Source organism: Urocitellus parryii, chromosome 3, assembly GCF_045843805.1.
Source record: "Urocitellus parryii isolate mUroPar1 chromosome 3, mUroPar1.hap1, whole genome shotgun sequence".
NCBI lineage: Eukaryota > Metazoa > Chordata > Mammalia > Rodentia > Sciuridae > Urocitellus > Urocitellus parryii.
The window spans coordinates 216,018,947-216,039,434 of NC_135533.1; the positions used below are offsets into that span (position 1 = coordinate 216,018,947).

At 52.2% G+C, this 20,488-nt stretch overlaps 1 protein-coding gene across 1 annotated transcript in view; it reads right to left on the reverse strand.

The window, feature by feature from the left end:
* Positions 1-1,784: 1,784 nt before the first annotated feature.
* Vav1 (vav guanine nucleotide exchange factor 1) overlaps positions 1,785-20,488 on the reverse strand; it is a 48,629-nt gene continuing 29,925 nt past the window's right edge. The window contains exons 15-27 of the mRNA XM_026414962.2: positions 19,628-19,737; positions 18,894-18,995; positions 18,617-18,714; positions 18,511-18,533; positions 18,295-18,340; positions 16,588-16,724; positions 16,203-16,268; positions 13,242-13,273; positions 10,513-10,629; positions 8,801-8,888; positions 6,948-7,062; positions 4,915-5,066; positions 1,785-2,013 (exon numbers count right to left, since the gene is read on the reverse strand). Of these exons, the coding sequence (XP_026270747.1) occupies positions 1,960-2,013; positions 4,915-5,066; positions 6,948-7,062; positions 8,801-8,888; positions 10,513-10,629; positions 13,242-13,273; positions 16,203-16,268; positions 16,588-16,724; positions 18,295-18,340; positions 18,511-18,533; positions 18,617-18,714; positions 18,894-18,995; positions 19,628-19,737 (1,140 nt within the window). The 3' untranslated portion in view covers positions 1,785-1,959. The remainder of the gene's footprint in view (positions 2,014-4,914; positions 5,067-6,947; positions 7,063-8,800; positions 8,889-10,512; positions 10,630-13,241; positions 13,274-16,202; positions 16,269-16,587; positions 16,725-18,294; positions 18,341-18,510; positions 18,534-18,616; positions 18,715-18,893; positions 18,996-19,627; positions 19,738-20,488) is intronic.

A 20,488-nucleotide genomic window follows, 5' to 3' on the forward strand; every position in this document is an offset into this window, starting at 1 on the left:
GGTTACTGTGACCTGAAAGTGGCTGTAAGATCAAAGAGGACAATGTGCCCACAGTGCTGACTGTCATGGAACCAGGTCAGGTGACACAGGTGACACGGGGGGCTGCCTCCCTTATTAATGGGCCATATTTGGAATTATTTACTATTTTTCTCCAAATCCACTCACAGTCCATGGTCCCCCAGCCCTGGCTGCCCTGGTCAGTCCTTCTCTTCTGCTAGGTCAGGGTTAAGTTATTCCAGAAGCTGAAGGAGATTTACCCAAAAAAAAAAAAAAGCAACTTTCTGGATCTTGAACTTCAAGTCTATTTTGAGATTCTGAATCTTGACTCAATGAGCATAACAAATTTAAACCCTGAAGGACTTCACTAAAAATCCAGCATAGGGATAATGATGGCCGGGAGGCGGGGAAGGGGACCGGAGCCCATCAGCAGGTCGAGTTTCAGTTCTGCAGAGTGAGTCACCGCGCCACTGACCCTGCCCATACACGGAACGCATCTGAACCGAGCTCTTACAAATGGAGAGATGGTAAATTGCATGTTGTGTGTATGTCCCTGCAGTTTTAAAAGTCAAGCCTATTAAATTTTTAGAAAAAAGAAGTCTGATCGTAAATAATGGATGTGCAAGAACATCCATCGGTTCACACTTTTGCAACAAAAGTAAACAGGCCTATTCAATGTGGAGGAGAACGGTTGAAAGGGAGAGAATAGAGTCATACTCGGGTGGTCTGGAGATGGATCCCTACACCTTACTAGCCCACCCACAACCCAGAGAGCTTCAAGGCAATATAAGAAAACAGGATTCCTTATGCCTCCCGGAGTCCGGGTGCAGCAAGTTCTGCCAAGTTCTTCCCCACATTGCATATGGCGGCTGCATTGAATGGAGCCCGGGTACTAACTGGAGTGCAGATCTCTTCATGGCAACAACCCACCACCCACCAAAACTTCCCGTATCCCTAGAGACTGATGGTTTCCAAAGCTCCTGGAATTCTCTGGCCACCAGAGCAGCCTGAAGCCATGTGGACGGAGTTGGTGGATCAGTACCTCAGCTTCCTCACTCTTAAACTCCAACCCCATCTCCCATCAGGAACAGGTCCAGTGGCCCTGGGATGTCCCCTATCTTGGTTCCGTCCCTTTCCCATCTTTATTCTTTACTCCTTTCCAGCTCCTTCCTGGGATCATCTGCCAGATAAAACTGTGTGCCCTCAAATCCTTATCTTGGGGTCTGCCTCTGGAAGGGGGCACCCTAAGGCAGTAACCAGGTAACTATCATCCAAACCAGGACACCTTGGAAAACCAAAAGCATCGTGATTCATAACTGCACCAGGATCCCGGCCCCCAGGAAAACCAGGATGTACCACCGTCCCAACCCCACGTGAAAGGAAAACCACCAAGTGTCTTGCGTGTGCAGGGAGAGGTGTGGAAGATGTCCGGCAGGTGACAGGGGACAGAAGAAAGCCAGCAGTGTCCCCAGCATCCCAGGGCCAAACCCTGGGAATGTAAACATGATCTGACGGAGAGCGGACATTTCTCCTGCTCAGCAAAGTTAGAAGGTGGGGGAGGGAGAACAAAGCGCGTGAATGGTACATCCTGAGATCCCGACTCCAGGTAACAGGAACCGTCTCCCCTTCAAGTCTGAGAGGGAGGGTGGAGGCGGACTTGGGCACGCGCGCCCTCCCATCTCCCCGTCCAGCCCCCGGGCACACACCAGCTCTGCATTCATCATTTTATTAAAAGCAGTTGCCTCGAGCCCCGCCTTTCAGGGGGACCCAAGAGGCAGTCGGCGAGTTATAAATTAACCATAGCAGGGCACCATCCCGGGAGTCCTGCCAACTGGATGCTGGCCCTGGACAGTCCATCTAGACTCTCCGCCCACTGGGACCTGTCACAGCCCGTGGTCCTGCTTGCGGCTCATCCTGGGCTCAGAGCCTGGAGTGTCTCCCCTCTCTGCCAGCGCACCGGGCTCAGCAGTATTCAGAGTAATCTTCCTCTACATAGTTGGAAGGGAACCAGCCGACCTGGAAAGAGACCAGGAATCCGTCAGAGCAGCCTCTGCCTTCTCCGCCTGCCCCTCACCACACTAGGCAGGCTCCCTCCTGCCTCAGGACCATGGCACCTGCTCTTACTTCTACCCCAGAAAATACACCATCCAAATATACACAGGGGTGACCCCCCCCTTACCTTCTAGAAGTCCCTGCTCATGCCACCCTATCAGTAAAGCCTTCTTCCTGGTCACCCTATTCAAATGTGAAATCTCTACCGCCCCCCAGTTCTCTCTTCCCCTGCTTTCCAGTCGCCCACTCACTTATCACCTTCCAACTGATTACATATTTTACTTATTTGTGGGCTTGCTCTTGACCCCACTCTCCCAGGACACAAGCTCTACCAGGGCAGGGGATTGTGTCTGAATCCCAAGAATTTGTAATGGCTCCTGGCACACAATTCATATTTGTTAAATATTTGTTGGATGGATGGACGGTGGAAGCATGGGGTGGGTGGGTAAATGCTTGAGTAGAGATGGATGAATGGATGTGTGCAGATGTGTGGATTGTGGAGATGGATGGATGGGTGCTAAATGGGTGGGTAAATGGATGGGTAGATGGGTAGATGGATGGATGGGTGGGTGGGTGGATGATGTTAAATGGGTGGGTAAATGGATGGGTGGATGGATGGATGGGTGGGTGGATGGATGGGTAGATGGGTGGATGGATGGGTGGGTGGATGGATGGGTAGATGGGTGGATGGATGGGTGGATGGATGGGTGGATGGATGGGTGGATGGGTGGGTGGATGGATGGGTAGATGGGTGGATGGATGGGTGGATGGATGGGTGGATGGATGGGTGGATGGGTGGATGGATGGGTGGGTGGATGGATGGGTGGGTGGATGGGTAGATGGGTAGATGGATGGATGGGTGGATGGATGGGTGGATGGATGGATGGATGATGTTAAATGGGTGGGTAAATGGATGGGTGGATTGGTAGATGGATGGGTAGGTGGATGGATGGATGATGTTAAATGGGTGGGTAAATGGATGGGTAGATGGGTAGATGGATGGATGGGTGGGTGGGTGGATGATGTTAAATGGGTGGGTAAATGGATGGGTGGATGGATGGATGGGTGGGTGGATGGATGGGTAGATGGGTGGATGGATGGGTGGGTGGATGGATGGGTAGATGGGTGGATGGATGGGTGGATGGATGGGTGAGTGGATGGATGGGTAGATGGGTGGATGGGTAGATGGGTGGATGGGTAAATGGATGGATGGGTGGATGGATGGATGGATGGGTAGATGGGTAGATGGATGGATGGGTGGATGGATGGGTGGATGGATGGATGGATGATGTTAAATGGGTGGGTAAATGGATGGGTGGATGGATGGATGGATGGGTGGGTGGATGGATGGATGGATGGATGGATAGGTGGATGGATGGATGGGTGGATGGATGGATGGGTGGATGGATGGATGGGTGGATGGATGGGTGGGTGGATGGATGGGTGGATGGATGGGTGGGTGGATGGATGGGTGGATGGGTGGATGGGTGGATGGATGGATGGATGGGTAGATGGGTAGATGGATGGATGGGTGGATGGGTGGGTGGATGGATGGATGGATGGATGATGTTAAATGGGTGGGTAAATGGATGGGTGGATGGATGGACGGGTGGGTGGATGGATGGATGGGTGGATGGATGGGTGGATGGGTGGATGGATGAATGGATGGATGGATGAATGGATGGGTAGATGGGTAGATGGATGGATGGGTGGATGGATGGGTGAATGGATAGATGGGTGGATGGATGGATGGATGGGTAGATGGATGGATGGGTGGATGGATGAATGGATGGACAGAGGCATAAATAGAAATGGATGGATGCATGAAAAGATGGAGATTCACAGGTGAATCCTGTACGTCCTAGACCTTCCTAAACACTCTGTCAGGCTCTTCCAAATCCCATTTCCTCCACTGCTCCCTGTTCATTCTCCGACGTTCTTAACCAATCTGTTCCATTGAGCAACTATCCAATCAGCTCTTTTCCTCCTGGGTGTTTCCTGGGCAGCGCATAAGTTCCCTATCCCTGTCCTCATCCAGCAAACACTTTTGAGGAACTATTCAAACAAGGAAGAACGCTGGGGCCCGGGGATCCATCAGTGAATGAAACCGGAAGGTTCTGTGCTTATGTGGAACAAAGACTAGAATTTGGCAGAAGCAGGCTGGATTGAAGAGCCTTGAGGTCCACCCTACTCCTGATGGTCTGAATTCAAGCAGGCAAGAGAGCCCAGGGACCACTGGGCCTCTTCATGCCTCCTGTACTGAACACTAGTGTGTGCTAGCTAGACACTGCTCCAGGCACTTGTGATACTGCACTGAACAGGACAGACGCGATCCTTCCCTTCGAGTCTCCCGCATGCGACTCACTCTCTCACCCCAGGGCCTTTGTATGTGCCGTTCCTTTGCCTGCGACACTTTGTGCAACCTCACTGGTGACCTTTTCACTTACCTGCCTTCATTTATTCCTCACCAGTCAGCCTCTGAGGCCACCTGATCTGCAGGACAGGGTTCTCTCTGGATTTGTGTCCCAACCTGTGTGGCCTCATCTCAAACCCAAACACTCAGTGATCACTGCTTGGTCACAGGCCCATAAGTTTGGGTTGTACCCTCCCTCTAGACTGTGGGTTTCATGGGGACAGTGGTTTTACCAGGCTTGTTTTTTGTCTCCTTAGCACCCAGCAGAATGCCAGGCACATAGTAGGTGCTCAGTCAATAAATGTAGCTTGCATAAATGAATTGAATCCGTGTCCCTTCCAGCCAGGAAAGACCTCCATGTGATCCTCAGCCCACGTCCCCCTCTCCTCAGCTCCAATGCCATGCCCTGGGGCCAGGTCACCCCCCGTTACCCACACCCACATATCCCTCACCCGGCCGTAGATCTCCCCTCTCCACCAGCCTTGCTGCCTCCTTTTGTTGAGGATCTTGATGATGTCGCCCTCCTTCAGGGACAGCTCCGATCGGTCGCGGGCACAGAAGTCATAGCGGGCTTTGGCTGTGCCAAAGTACTTGGCGCTCCCTGCTGTGGGTAGAGAACAGAGGTGGGTGAGGGCTGGGCAGAGGAGCAAGGAGACGCTCTCAGGAGGCAAACTCCACACTCCTCCGTGCAGGGTGCGGGATGTCCTTGACTCGGCCGGACACCAGCTCCCCAGCACCACGCCCTGGCCCCAGCACAGCCAGGTTAGCCAGGAAGACCGTTGGCGGAGAATGTACGATGAGTTTTATAGACCGTCAGCCCTCTGTGTCTGCAGGTCCCACATCTGTGGACCAAGCACACACTGAAAATACTCAAGAAGAAAGAAGGGCAGCCACACTGGACGTGTGCAGACGTCCCTCTGGCCATTGTCCCCCAACTGGTGTGGCGTCGGGAGCGTTTACGTAGGATGTACCTCGTATTAGGAACTCTAAGTCATCTAGAGATGACCCGAGGTGGGCGGGAACATGTAGGTTTTACACAAATGCTATGCCCCTTGATAGGAGGGGCTCGAGCGTCTGCGGATTCCAATATCCACGGGAGGCCCTAGAACAATCCCCCGTGGGGACCAAGGGTGACTGTACTGTAGGAAAATGGACCAGGAAAAATGATAAAAATTTTATTCTAGAGTCAGGCACAGTGCACACACCTGTAATCCCAGTGGCTTGGGAAGCTGAGGCAGGGGGATCACACATTTGAGGCCAGCCTCAGCTACTGAGTGAGACCCTATGCCATTTAGCAAGAAATAAAAATATCTATCTATCTCAAAATTAAAAGGGCTGGGGATGTGTCTTAGTGGGTAAGCACCCCTGAGTTCAATTTCTAGTACAAAAAAAAAATCACTCTAGGCTATTAATTTGAGTTATCTTAAGGTCGGTCATGGTAAACTTTTCATATTATAAAATTAAGTGAAGCTTAAAATATGAAATTAATCAATAATTTTTTTCAGTGCAGGGGATTGAACCTGGGGCTTTGAGCTCTACGACTGAGCTACACCCTGGCCCAATTGGTAGAATTCCAAAGGTTGAAAATAGATATATACACACGTACACAGACCAAGACCAATATGTAACATGGTATATTTATGGATGTCAATATAGACAAAGGTACAGATACATAGGTATCACTAGGACAAATAACATGCTGACAGAAACGTTTATTTAATTGGGTGATGAACATAGATGCAATTTTTGTCTTGAAGTACTGGTGTTATGTTGATATTGCTTTTTCAAGACTACAAGATTTTAATAATAATTTATTTATAAATCCATCCTTTAAAACTGTTTGGACATGTAAGAATTCAGAGACTATTCTACCCACGTATATTTTTCTGAAAAAAAAATATATACTGCAGGATGCGCTCCAGCAAGATGAAATGTGAATCTGAATTAAAATTTCAAAAATAAAGAAAAACATGGAAAACAAACACAGATGGGATCTAAATAACTCTTGATACTGTATCTGTGAAGTTAAATGCAATTACTAAGCATAGACTCCTAAAGTATAGATCCTACTTAACATGAAACAAACCGTATCCAGCAATTCCTCCTAATGTCAACAAATCTGGTAGGTGAGATGCAAAGGAAGAGGAAGTTAAGCGGCGCCATCAGTCTTGTCTTATGGGGGAGGAGATCACAGACACTAATTCTCCCTTGATATTGATTGTTTTAAAGATAGCCTTACAAGGTGCAGGTGAATCCCCTTCTGGCTCCTACTATCCTCATCTTCCCAGACAAAAGTAATGCCACTTCACCTTCCATTCCAGCAAAGGAACCTGCAAATCACTCAGAGTGGACAGGCAGGCGGGAAGGAATTCTGCTGTCCCACAGGTCTGCCCCCTGAGTGCCCTGGGAAGGGAGGTGATGCTTCCTACTCTTGCCCTCCACCCTGGGAAGGGCTGGAGCTCCAGGGCCCCACCGAGGCGCCTACCTGCTGGCTTGCTGATGGCTCTCCTCTCGGGCTCCTTGTAGGGGAACTGCAAGGTGGTGTCCAGGGACTTGAAGCAGTCCTTCAGGGAGTTCTGCTGGTAAAATTCCACCAGCTCCTGCAACAGGAAGGGCGTGAGATGCTGCCACAGCTGGCCAGCCCCCAGGAGGCCGGTCTGGGGTCCCCTCCTGGACTCCCTGGTAGGCAACTCCTTGGATTCTCCCCATGGTGGGAAGCTTGGCTGGGCAGCCAGGGCCACGGTGTGGGGAAGAGACCACCTGGCCTAAGGCCAGTTCTCCTTACGGCCAATGACTCCACTTCCTGATAGAGACACCGAATCTCCAGCTCACCAGATTCAGGCTCTCCTGTGGTGTCCTGATCCTTACAACTAACGGTAACGCTAACCGCTGTGGTGTGGCGCCCATGTGCCAGCCAGGGTGCACACCACGCCTCAGCAGGTCCTCCTGAGAAGCCTGGTGGAGGACAGCTCGTGACCCTTCCATGTTGTCCATGGAGAGCTCAGTCACAGAGACTGAGCAGGCAAGTTCTCTTGCCTTCCGCCTGGAGGAGAAGGCCCTGGGTCCAACCCCATCGGGGCAGGAGAGGGTGGGAGCCCAGAGCGAGCCTCTGAGATAAGACCTCAGATCTGAGTTCAAGTCCCAGCGGCGCGGCTCTTGCACCTCTGCCAGAATGCGCGGGCTGAATCTGATCACCAGGAAACACTCGGGTCAAGACTGAAGGACGCTCTGCAGGACACCCTGCCCCCGCTCTGGAGTTCTGGGTTCAAAAAATGCCAACTCCACGAAAGAGTAAGAAAACAAACAAAAGTCCAAGGAATGATCGCAAACTAAAGACTAAAGAGAGCAGAACTGAATGCCACGGTGGTGCCCGATCAGATCCGGGGGCAGCTTGAAAACACAGCCAGGGCGGTGGGAGCTGGGAACGTGGACGAACACGAGAGCGCGATTCCACACACACGTCCCACTTCTAAAGGGTGACAGGGTGCGTGGAGAAGTGTGGTGACACCTCGGCTCTGGGGGCTCTCATGCCAATGTCACCCTGGGTGAAGGAGCCTGTTGCAACCCACACTCAAATAGTACAAAGTGAGTGTGAGGCAAAATGGAGTCCTGAGTGGATGCACGTGGAAGGGTCACAGATGTTCATCACACTACTCCAACGTCTTTCCTGAAATCTTTGAGAAATAAAAAAAAAAAAAAATCGAGGGGAAGTCTCCCAAAAGTTTAGGGGAGAAAAAAAAATGTGTGGAATGAATTAACCTCTGGGAGTCGAGGATTCCTCTGGGAATCAGGTAAAATCCAAGACATCCCCTTTAAAAAAAAAAAAAAAAAGTCCCCTGGATTTTCCTTGGGGGACCAGGCTCCTCGGGGACCCACAGGCCACGGGTCAGAACCACATGCCTCACACAATAGGTTCAAAATGCCTAAAAGAAGTTATCAAAATTACAGGGCACTGAACAGACGCAAAAAACGCTCAAGGCATTTGAACCCTCAGCAAAATGGTCACTCAGCCGATGAGGCAGAGCTAACTTGGATGCCAGGCAGAGATGGCCGCTGCTGGATTGTGACATGAGATGAAGAGCAAGCTTCAGTTTCGCCCATCTGGGAAGCGGGGACTCCAGGGTGAGTTCGGGGACTCACTGGAGTCCTACTGTGACCTACTGGACCTTAGTAGATGCCCTCTACATGGCCATCATCATCATCATCACTGGCCACTAACAGGATAAGTTTGAGGCCTTGGCTTCCCTGGAAGGGCCCTGGTGGACATGGAAGACAGAGGGGCAGGGAGGGTGCCGACCACGTTCCGGGAGGCCGGGGCAGGGGTGGATTCGCCCTTACCACCAGGCCCCGGAAAGCCTTCTTCTCGGTGATCCGGTACAGTCCTTCTGACGTCATGATTTTGATGTGCTTGACCTCGACATTATACCTGGAACCACAGAGAGAGAGGACCAGATGGCAGGCCCTGAATCTGGAGCCAGGCCTGTCCCCCGCCGAGCCTCAGCCCCAGGGTGTCCCCCCAACCCTGGAATATACCTCGGAAGAGTCTGGCTCCTTCAGGGAAGGGTGAACCTTGTCCCCCCAAACCAGAGCTGCCCCAATGGAATCCCTCCCCTGGGGATGGCTCCAAGCCTTCAGCTCCTCCTCATCTTCCCTGATTCAGAACCATCGGGAGACCTCAGAAAGAAAGTATGGGAAGAAACCCCACTGCCACCAGTATGGGGACCAGAAAATACAAAGGAGATGGGAGAAGAGAACCGTTTCTGCCAGTAAAGCAGACCACAGAGGAGAAGAACATGGAGGAGACTCCCGCTTCCGCCAATATGGCGGCCTACCACAAAACCCCCAGAAATTCCAGGGGGTGGGGACGCTGGGCTCTCACAAAGGTAAGGAAACCCCCAGAGAACAAAATAAAGATGAAACTAAAATCCCAGCCATGAGAATGAGAGCTACCCTCGCCGGTTGGCTGATCTTGGTAACCAAGAGCTTGTCTTGGCGACTGGGTGGAAATGGAAAATGAGCCACTGGGCCATGTGAGGTGGAGAGCTCACACTGTGGCCTGCCGACACTCCACCACGGGACTGTCCAAGGAGAGGAACTCCTCCCATCCACAGGGAGCAGGTGGTGAGAAGGCTTAGCCAGCTCAGACCCAAAGTGGAAAAGAATTCTCGTGTGCATCGGGGGCTTGAATCTAAACCCCCTGTGCAGGCTGGGAGGCCACCCAGGTGGTTTGACCCCCGCGTCAACCTAAGAAAAGAAATCTACCTGTTGTCGGGCCCAACACAAGCAAATACAAAATCTCCGGAGACCCAGACAGAGTTAAGAGTCCCATGGATCAGATCATAACACACTGGTGGAGATGTAGATCAGCACAGTCATCGTGGAGAATGGTAAGAAGGTGGCTTAAAAGAGTAAAAACAGAACGACCCCAAGACCCAGCTGTCCCACTACCGGCTATCTATCCTCAGGAAATGAAACCAGCCCATCGGAGACACCTGCACCCAGCTTTACGGCAGCCCTGTTCAGAACAGCCAAGGCCTGGAATGGACCGAGGTGACCAGCGACAGACCAGGAAGCTGTGGTCCACGCACACATGGACTGGACTCGGCCACTCCCAAGAACAGACAAATGTGGATAAACTGGAGGACCTCACAGTAAGCGAAATGAGCCAGACAGAAAGGCAGATGCACATGTTCTTATCCATACGTGGAAACAGAAAAGATGGTCTCAAAGAAGAGAATAGAACGGTGATGACTGGAGGCCGGGAGGAGCTGGATGCGGTTCCCCGCGGGGCCGGGCGGAGGGAGTAAGTGCTGATGCTCCACCCACCGCAGGGCGGACACCGTTGACAACCCAGAGCCTCTCGAGCCTCCACGGAATCGTTTCTCTTTCTTGGGAGTTGCCCGTCAATTAGAAGGAAGGAGAAAGAGAGAAGCACCCAGGCTCCCGCAGGAGCTCCGTCAAGGTGGCCGTCCTTACTGGACACTTTTATAAAGTAAAGACCAGCTATTCTTCCCAGGTCACAGGGACATGGGCAGGGAGGGAGGAATTACTTAATGCTGATGGCAAATTCCGCTGAGTCTTTCACCCTCTGCCGCACCAAGAAGGTCCCGTCGGAGCGGTTGGTGAGGATGTTCTCTGCGCCCGCGCGCTCCATGGGGCCAGCGTACCTGCGGAGACACACCAGGGACAGGGGCCATGGGGCGGCCACCTGTTAGCTCTTGAGGCTGCCTCCCCCACCCACCATGCTGTGTGGAGCGGGCCGGTGAGTCCAGCAGGCCTCAAACCCCACACCAAGCCCCACGGGGGTCATGCTGAAGCCCTGGGGTGGGCACTGGCCATCAGGCTGTGCAAATCACCCAAGGTCTGACACACGGGTTACAGGGGACGGCTCAGCCTTTGGGGTCTGGCTGGTCTCTGGAATTTGGCCATTACTGGTATTTTGCTGGGTGCCCACTGGATGTCCATCTCTGTGGTGACCAGGATGGAAGTCCGGTAGAGAGACTGAGGCACCCACCTCGGGTGCCAAAAATCCCAGTCACAGATAAATAGTAATGAAATAGTATTTTAATGCAACATTTTAAAATTAAAAAAATTTAAAAATCAGCCATAAAAAGTAATGAAGGGCCGACAGGTGCTCCGTAGCAGGTGCACCGGTGACGTCCCGCTCAGTGTCACGCGTGGGACTCCACAGACAGGAAATGTCCAGAGCAGGGAAGCCTCGGGAAAGGAAGTGGCTCCTGGGCGCCGGGGAGCTGGAGAATGGGAGTGACTGTCAGCGGGCACTCGTCCTTCTCGGGGCCAGAAAATGCTTTGCAACTAGACAGAAGTGGTGGAAGCGCACCACTGTGTGTGGGAAACACTGAATAGACGTGCACATGTGGACCTGTTCATGACGTCAATGTGAACACGCAATACGGTAATGTGCTGGTTATGTGCCACATGCAACCAGGTATAACATACACCACGAACTTAAATAGACACGCAATATAAAATAACAGTATTTAAATGTAAATGTGCACTATAAATAATACGTGTTCATTACTTTAGACAAAATATAAATATACTATCAAGTAAATATGATGTGTATGAAAATACATGGTCTGCAATATGCTACAGATGTAAATGTGCAATATGAATAATAAATATTAATTGTTTATAATGTAACAATGTAAATATGGAATACAAATGTAAATAAATATTGTAATAGATGATAGATATATCATAAAATTAAATGAATGTAAAACCACCACATATGTAAAAATATTAATTATATAATATGTAATTATATATAATATATGATTATTTAAACATTATAAAGGTAATATAAGATGTTTAATGATATGAGATAAAGGTATATATGCAATATAAATAATACATGTCGATTACATAAAATATGTAATTATATGTGATATATGACAATGTGAGTAGGTAATATTTAAATAGCTAATTTTATGAATTTAGCTAATTTTTTTAATTTCATCTTGGTTTTTTTTTTTAATGAGTGCAAAAAAATCCATAACTAAAACAGATTGTAGGGGACAGCTGTTGCTTGGAATTCCATCCTAGTGATCTTGAATCCTGTGTTTACAATTTTCATATTTTGCTCATTGCAAATTTTCTGCCTTGTTTTTGATTTTCTAAAATGTTGCATTAGCATATTAGGTATCTTCATCTCATAAACTTTGGGCTCCACCCTTGGATTTTGCAGCCCAGGTCAGCCTGGGTCATCGACTCATCCTAGTCCCCACCGGCCAGCGTAACGCCAGACCCGGTTGGAATCCAGACTCGGGTGCTTGCTGTAAGCACTGGGGGAAGGGCTGTGCCGTGCTAGACCTGAACTTCCTTTTTTGAAAAGAGGGGCATTCCGCAGAGGGGTGTTTATGACAAGTGGCGGTAATAATGCACAAGACTGCTGCACGTCAGAGACTCAGGAGAGGGAGAGGGCTGGGACCCCCAGAGCCAACATCCTGCAGCCTCACCCCCCTCGCTTCCTCCACATGCAACACCGGATAAATCACTTCCCACCTGAGCTCCCTCTGCAACACAGGATTTCTCCTCAGCCAACAGGGGGGTGAGAATTGCCTGTATTTCAAGGGGTTATTGTGGGAATTAAGTGAGCTCATTAAAGTGCTGACGCAGGGTCATAAAAATCACCCCACACTGCGGCAAGCCTGCCTGGGAACGACGGTAAAACGCCCATCCCTTCACGTGCTGCCCACAAAGTTAGGCAGAAGACCCAGACCACGGCGTCCAAGGCCTCCCCCAATCAGAGGTGTTCAAATGCTGGGGGAGGATGTTCGCCTCGGAGGGCGACCACCCAGCTAACGCTGGAGAAGCACCTGGACACGAGTAGAAGGAGTTTAACACGGTGGAGCAGATCCCGTTACGAAGCTGCTTCCCAAAGAGGGAAACTGAGGCTCAGGTCAGCTTTACAGCTGGGCACGGGATTTGAACCCAGGATAGCAGGATCCAGGAGCCACACCTGCTCAACATCCAATACGTGGGCAAAATAAAAATGAAATCAGAGGAAAGGAAACTGCCATTACCATCATCATCGTTGTCGCTCTCACTGTGACTATTTTCCTTCCATAAACTCCAGGTCGGGAGCTTGCCCTGTCTGCCCCCGCCCCAGCAGCCCTCAGCCCAGGGCTGGACTCTGAGGTCAGCAATCAGGGTTCACAAGATAAGGAGCTGATTGGCCTGGGGGCCCCTCCCATGCCCAGCCTGGGGCCCTGCCCCCGAAACCCCTAGTTGAAAGTAAGGATGGGGTCCTACTTACCAGAGATGGACAGACAGATCCTGAGGAGGGCCCTAGAACAGAGACAGACACCAACTCAGGGCCAACTCAGCACCTGCTGCCAACCTTGGTTCACTCCCTCACTCACGCCACCAGCACGGGTTCCGCCAATCATGTGCCAGCCACGGTGCCATTCACCGGGATCAGGCCTGCAGTGGAGCAAAGGGGTGCTGCCCCGGCACAGGCAGGGGGGGGTCCTCCTCCCACCTGTTGTATCAGGGCCCTCACACCAAGCACAGTGGAAATACTGAGCACCTGGCTCTTTACAGAAAGCCCGTGCCAGCCCTCGATCTAAATAAGTGTGAAAGTGCACACCTCACACCCACCACCAGAAAAAAGAAAAACCGTAAAACAGCAAATGCTGGTGGGGACGTGGCAACTGTCCCCGGCGCCCTGTTGGCAGCAGTGTTAACTGGAGCAGCCTCCGTGGAAAACCGCTGAGTGGCTCCTCAAACAACCAACAGCCGTAACTGCAAGGTCTCCAAGGGATATGGGCACACCCAGAGTCACAACAGCACTGCCCACCGTGGCCGAAGGATGGCACCACCAGGTGTCCAGGGTGGAAGATGCGATGGTCCACACCCTGGGCTCTTACTCAGCCGCCAAAAGGGAGGAAGTTCTGACACCCACAACATGGGTGACCTGTGTTCACTGGGACAGGCAGTCCCCAAGGAACAGCTACTGCAGGGTCCACTCCCAGGAGGCCCCCAAAGTCGTCAGATCCAGAGAGACAGAAAATAGAAGGGCGGGTGTCGGGGGCAGGGAGGGGACAGGGGTTAGTGTTGACTGGGACGAGAAAGTTCTGGAGCTTTGTGACATGTGACATGCTCAGTGCCACTGGATCATTGGCAGTGGTAACTGAAAGATGACTGAGTTGGTAAATGTGCTGCGGTGTGTGTTTTACCGCATTTAAAAGTAATAAGAAAGGAGGACCCACCACCTCTGCTGAGTTTTAAATGCTTTTTATCACCCCAGAAGACACCCCAGGCCTGTCACCTCCTCCGCAGTCAGCCCCCTGGGGCTCCAGGTGACTGCGCCCTTACCTGTTCCAGAAAGCTGGAACCCAATAACCACAAGTGAATGAACTCCACTGAACTCTTCATGGGCAACAGTCAACTTTATGTTGTGCAAAGTTCACCTCAAATGTTGAATAAGGAAGATAGACGTTCCAGTCCAGTGACAAGGAGGGGTAGGTTAAGGTGGGGGTCGGGTGGCAGAACAGCGAGTACTGAGCCTCTGGGGGGCCTGCAGTGAAGCAGGAATGCACACGCAGACCTACTGGTATTCGCCATAAGAAACCTCGTGTCATGAGGTGGGTAGCAGCGGAGGCTGGGGACCTGGGTGGAATGGACAGTGGCAATTTGCTGTATCTATTCCCAGAGCCTTCGGTGTAACAGGAGAGGAGGCCCCGGGAAGTCTCATTTGGAGGCAGAAATTGGAGAGGTGCCCAGATTTGGTTTCTGAGTACCAGGCCCCATGACAAAGCATCTTGGAGAAATGGTTAACTCCAAGACTGGGACCGGGAAAGTTCCAGATGGACCTGGTACTGTGTCAGAAAATAAGGACATGCTCAAAAAGTGATGGGGACACGTCAAAAGGACAGAGGGACCAGCCTGACAGGGCTCCTGCTGGGACAATTTAAAAGTAAGAATCCACAGCTATTCCTCATAGATGATTGATGGATGGAGTGATTTGCTGATTGACAGGTAATGGATAGTAGGTAGATAACAGATTGACTAGATGATTGACAGGTAGGTAATGGATAATAGGAGACAGATTAATGGTGAATAGATAGTGGATGAATGGATGGATGGATAATGAATGGACAGATAGAGATGAATGATGGATAGATAGTTGATAAACAGGTAAGAAATAATAGGTTGATGGATAGACGGGTAGATAAGGGATAGATAGATGGCAGATAGATGATAGGTATGAATGGGTAGATAATAGATGGGTAATTGATGATGATGAGAGAGAATGGACCAGATGGATGACAGAGAGGTGGGCAGACAATAGATGAGACAGATAACAGACAGACAGACAGACAGGCAAGGAGACAACAGAAGGATAGTCAGGTAAATGGGGTAGAGACAAGCTTCCTTACAGCAGAGGACCCCCAATAAATTTGGAAAGATTGATGAAGTAGGAAGCTCACAGTGTAATTTGACAGTGGAGAGATCACAGGACCCCAATCTCTCTATGACGTTTTTAGGGAAACTGACAAAATCTAAACAGACAATGAACTAAATCAGATTATAATGTACATCCTTCATTCTTTTTAAATCACACTATGGTTCCATACAAGCAGGTTCCTGGTCTCACCAAGTATTAGGTGAATGGAAAATAAATCCACAGACTTACTTTTAACTGTTTCAGGAAAAACAAATAACACATGTGTAGATCTGCACCCAGGAGACCCTGAGGTCACCCGTGAGCAAGTGGGGGGCGGGTAAGGCTGGACGGGGGTCCCACTGCAGACTGCTATTTGGACTGGGAAGTGGAAAGTGGGGTCATTTCTGGGACTGAGGGAGGAAGGGGTGTCCGAGGTCTGGGGAGAACTGCAAAGGTGCGCAGCAATTGTAAAGAGTGAGCAGGGAAGAGCCGCGAGGACAGGGACAGGTCTGTCCATCCAGAGTGGACAACGTGTCTTCAGGACTCGATTCAGCTCTCCAAGGGAAGCCAGGACGGGGCCACCTTCTGGACCCCTCCTCCTTCCCGCGCACCTGATGAAGGAGCCCCCCCCCCCACATAAAGAATCCCGGGGGAGGGGCTGATCTCCCCTCTGGCCCCACTCTGAGGTCACCTGGCGGGCAGCAGAGCAGTGAGGAATGACCCACCCTGATGGTCCTCAGGGGGTCCTCCCACGTCTGCTCGCCCCCAGGACCCTCTGTGGCCCCCCTGTGGCCCCCGCCCTCATTCCATCCAGGCCGAGGCACTCACGTGGACGTAGGGCTTCACCCTGTGGCAGGGAAACCAGCCGACTTCGTTGGTAGCTGTATTCCTGCCCTAAACCCAGAGACAGAAACATGGACAGAGCTCATTGCTGTGTGTGTGTGTGTGTGTGTGTGTGTGTGTGTGTGTGTGCGTCCACCCCTCTGCCCAGGGGCCACTCTGCTTGCCCATCTACCTCTGGATGGCCCAGAAAGGTACCGACCAGCATCAGCTTCCTGGCCAACTCAGAAGGACCACCCCTGGAAACCCCGTCCACGTCCCCACCCCAGGCACCATCTCCAGAGTCCCGGGAGACAGGAGCCTGCTCCCCGGGGTCACCTGCACCCATGGCCTCCCACAGGGTCCCCCACCACCCCAGGGCCCGAGCCCGTACCTCCCACCAGTTCTGCTCGGCCTCGGCCTTGGTCAGCTCCACGATGTCACCGGGGTTGAGGCGGAGAAAAGGCCCGAAGGCTCCGGGAGGCGGGGGGAGCCCGTAGTACTCCTGAAACACCTCCATCTTAGGCAGGCCTGGGGACAGGAAGGGGGGGCACGGGTGAGTGGCACTCAGGACTTCCAAAGCTGTCTCACCACCTACCAAAGTAGTTGAGAGTAAAAGGACCAGCAGCGCCCAGGGGTGGCAAGGATGTGAGAAACTGGAACGTCTGTGAATTGGGATGAGCTTCACTTCAGAGAATGGCTGGGCAGGATGTCAACAGCTAGGCCAAAAGCTAAAGCCAGCCCACGTCCACCTGGGGCCCAGCAGTTCCACTCTCACTCACACCCAAGAGAAATGAAAGCATGTCCCTTGGAAGTCAGGAGCAAGAATGTTCAGAGCATTTATTTGCAATGGCCTCAAAGTGGCAACGAACCCCGTGTCTTTAATAAATAGGATGGATAAGCAGATTGTGATATGGTCCTACGACGGAATATTACACAGCAATGGAAAAGCATGAGCTACTGCTGCAAGAAACTACATCAATGAATCTCAGTGACTTTGTGTTGAACAGAAGAACCAGATGCAAAAAGAACATACATGAAACCACCCAGGGCTTCATTGGTAGGAAATCCAAAGGCAGGCCAAGCTACTCTACCACGAGGGGTAAACAGTGGCGCTCTCTGGGAGACATGGTGCTGACCAGCAATGCTGTCTGATAAAGTGTTCTGTGGTGATGAAGTGTTCAAACTTGTGCACATCAGACAGGGTAGCCACCAGCCACGGGTGACAGTTGGCACCTGAAGTGCTAGTCTGAGTGAACAAAGGTTAACGCTATTTAAGGGCAACTCGTTTTTTTTTATACTGGACAGTCCCGTTTTGAAATGATGAAAATGTTCTAAACCTTGATCTGATTGCTGACCTCATGGTCATAAGTTTGCTGAGCCAAACACTCCAGACTGATTCCCTCTTCGCCCCTTACAGCATGTGTCTTCTGTCTTGGTGCAAAGCCTATAGGCGCTGAGGTATGGCTCATGGTGAGCGCTTGCCTGGCACGCCAGAGCCCGGGTTCCATCCCCAGGACAGGAAGAAAAAGAAAAAGAAAAGAATTGCTCACCCTCTTGTAGGGGTAAAGGATCAGAGGTGGCCCAGCCAGCTGAGACTATGGTGTGGCTGGGGGGAAAGTCAATAAGAAAAGAGGGTCGAAGAGAAAGAAGATTTTGTTGTTGTTGTTGTACTGGGATTCAACCCAGGTGCTTTACCACTGAGCCACATCCCCAGCCCTTTTTTGTATTGTATTTAGAGACAGGGTCTCGCTGTGTTGCTTAGAGCCTTGCTTAGGCTGGCCTTGAACTCGAGGTCCTCCTGCCTCAGCCTCCTGAGCTGCAGGGATTACAGGGTGTGCCACCACACCTGGCTAGAAAGAGGATCTTAATCAACTCTGCCACGGTCCTTCACAGCAGCTCAGCAAAGCCAGTAAAGAAATCGCGTTGCTATTTCTGAATGGCCCTGGGTGTCAGTTCCTTGGGACTGGAACCCGGGGTCACAGTTATGAGCCAGGCATGACGTGAGCATTGCATGATTATCAAGATCAGTACCTGGGTCCACACCCCTAGAGCAGAGACCAGCTTTCCTGCCCTCCCCCAGCGCCCCCTGCCCACTCACCGAGTTCACTCCTTTTTCTGTCCTGAGCCCTTCGATGCAGCTTATCCTGCAAGGAGAGAAGGAGAAGGCCAGCATGGCCCTTAGTGCCCGGCCCAGGCCCCTCAGCCCATCGCTGCCTCCCCAGCATAGGACAGTGCCCACGGCTGGGGTCTCCTGGGTGCTGCCCCCTGTGGTTTCCCAGTCCCAGAAGGAAGCAGGTGTGTGTGGGGGTCTCACCTTCCTCATAGTTCCGGCACAGTCTACGGCAGGAAAGGAAAGAGTTAGGGTGGGGAACCCCCCCGCGGAGAAGTGAGCCCACCTCCCCTGCTCCTCCCGCTGGTACCTTGCCCGTGTCGGCCGCATGGAGGGACCCTCCCCAGACACTCCTTGTGTGCAGGTGCGCGGCACCGACTGCAGCGGTAGCCCTGGTAGAAGGTGCCTCTGGAAGGCAGGGGGAGGTGGGCGAGAGTCGGCACCGTGGACGGGCACGCTGACCATGCTGCCCACAGCGCGCGTCCTCGCCAGAGGCAGAGGGACAGGTCAAGGCGGGGCCTCCCAGGATGGGGGGCTCTAGAGGGGAAGGGCTGGCCAGCCTGAGCCCTGGGCCCCCCAGCGCCCACCTGAGCAGCATCTGGCAGGCTTTGCAGGAGGTGGTCTCCTCAAAGGAGAACATCTGGAAGTCGTGCCCGTTGGCGGCGGCGTTCTCTGGGTAGATGTTGGAGCTGAAGGGAGAAGATAAGAGCAGAGAGGACGGACACTTCATCCCTCTGCAGGCTGGACAGTGTCCCCGTGAAGATGGCCCACTGGGTTTGTCGGGTCATCCGCAGGTGGATCTCCACCTCTGCCTGTGCTGACCAGTGGGGCTGGGAACGTGCGCAGAGACTGGGAGAAGAGCAGTAGTGGCCAGGGGCATGGGGTCACCACTGGGGGTGGGGAAAGGTTTGCAGTGGAGAGGTGACGCTGCACAGCACTGTGAATGCACTAAATGTCACAGAACTTACACTCTGAAATGGTGCAGTTGTTACGTGAATTATATCTCTGTAGGAGGAAGAAGATGACGATGATGGAGGAGAAGAACGAAAGGAGGAGAAGAGGGAAGAGGAGGAGGAAAGGAAAAGGGAGAGGAGGAGGAGGGAGGAGGGAGAGGAAGTAGAAGAGATTTCCAAGCTGAAGCTTCACAGAACCTTCACATGCTGAGGTTGAATGAACCCTTCTTCCCATTTTCCAGATGAGGAAACTGAAGTTCAGAGTGGTCGCATGGCATGTCAGGACAGAGCAGGGATGAGAGCCCAGCCCTGCACATGCAAGATGGAGTCCTCTGAGGACAGAACGAGGGAGGGGAAGGGGGACTCACATGGCCATCTCAAACTGCTCCATCCACTTCTTCTTCAGCTCTCGAGTCTTGAAGAACAGCTCGTAGCCCTGGGCGCCTTGGTCCTCGATCAGGAGGAACATGTGGCTCCACTGCAGAGAAGAGCTGGGGCTGAAGGCACCGTCCCTGCAGAAGGTGGGGCCCTGCGCCCATGATCCCCTCCCCCCTCCCCCACAGGGACAAAGGACTGTCTCTGCCCTCCAACCCTGCCCTCCCACCCTAGTGGAGGGCTGCCTGGGATGTCGGAATACACACGCACAACCACAAGCCACACACACACACCCCACAGAGATGTCATTCATCCATCAGTTACTCCAGAGCATTTGCTGGGAGATGAGACACCTGCTAGGGACCTGGGGACAGAGCACTGAGCAGGACCTGCCCCTGGACTCCAGCCTGGAAGGAGAGAGACCCACAGGCTGGCAGGTTCAAGAGAGCAATTAGCACCGGGAGGGAGATAGAGAGATGCGGGGAACCGAAACAGAGGAGCAGCCAGGGAGGGGGAGCTTCCGGGAGGAGGGAGAAAGGAAAGGGAAGAAAGAGGGCCAGCAGCAGGAGGGACAGTGGCCATCGACAACACCCTGGCCAGCGGGCTCTGGGAAGACAGCCCCTCCACCCGGCCCCATTCTTTGTGGAAAGCATCGCTTTTTCTTGCTTCGTACAAGAATGGAAGCACCACAGGAGAAAGATCGTAGCTGCTTTGTTTTAGGTTTTAGCCCCAGAGCCTGAAGACCCTGCAGGATGGGCCCTGGGCGCTCAGTGGGCTAAGGAACAGGGTTCTGCGCGCTGTAGCAATCCCGTGTGCGCACGCGCCGAGCAGTCCCCAGGCCGGGTGCCCAGACC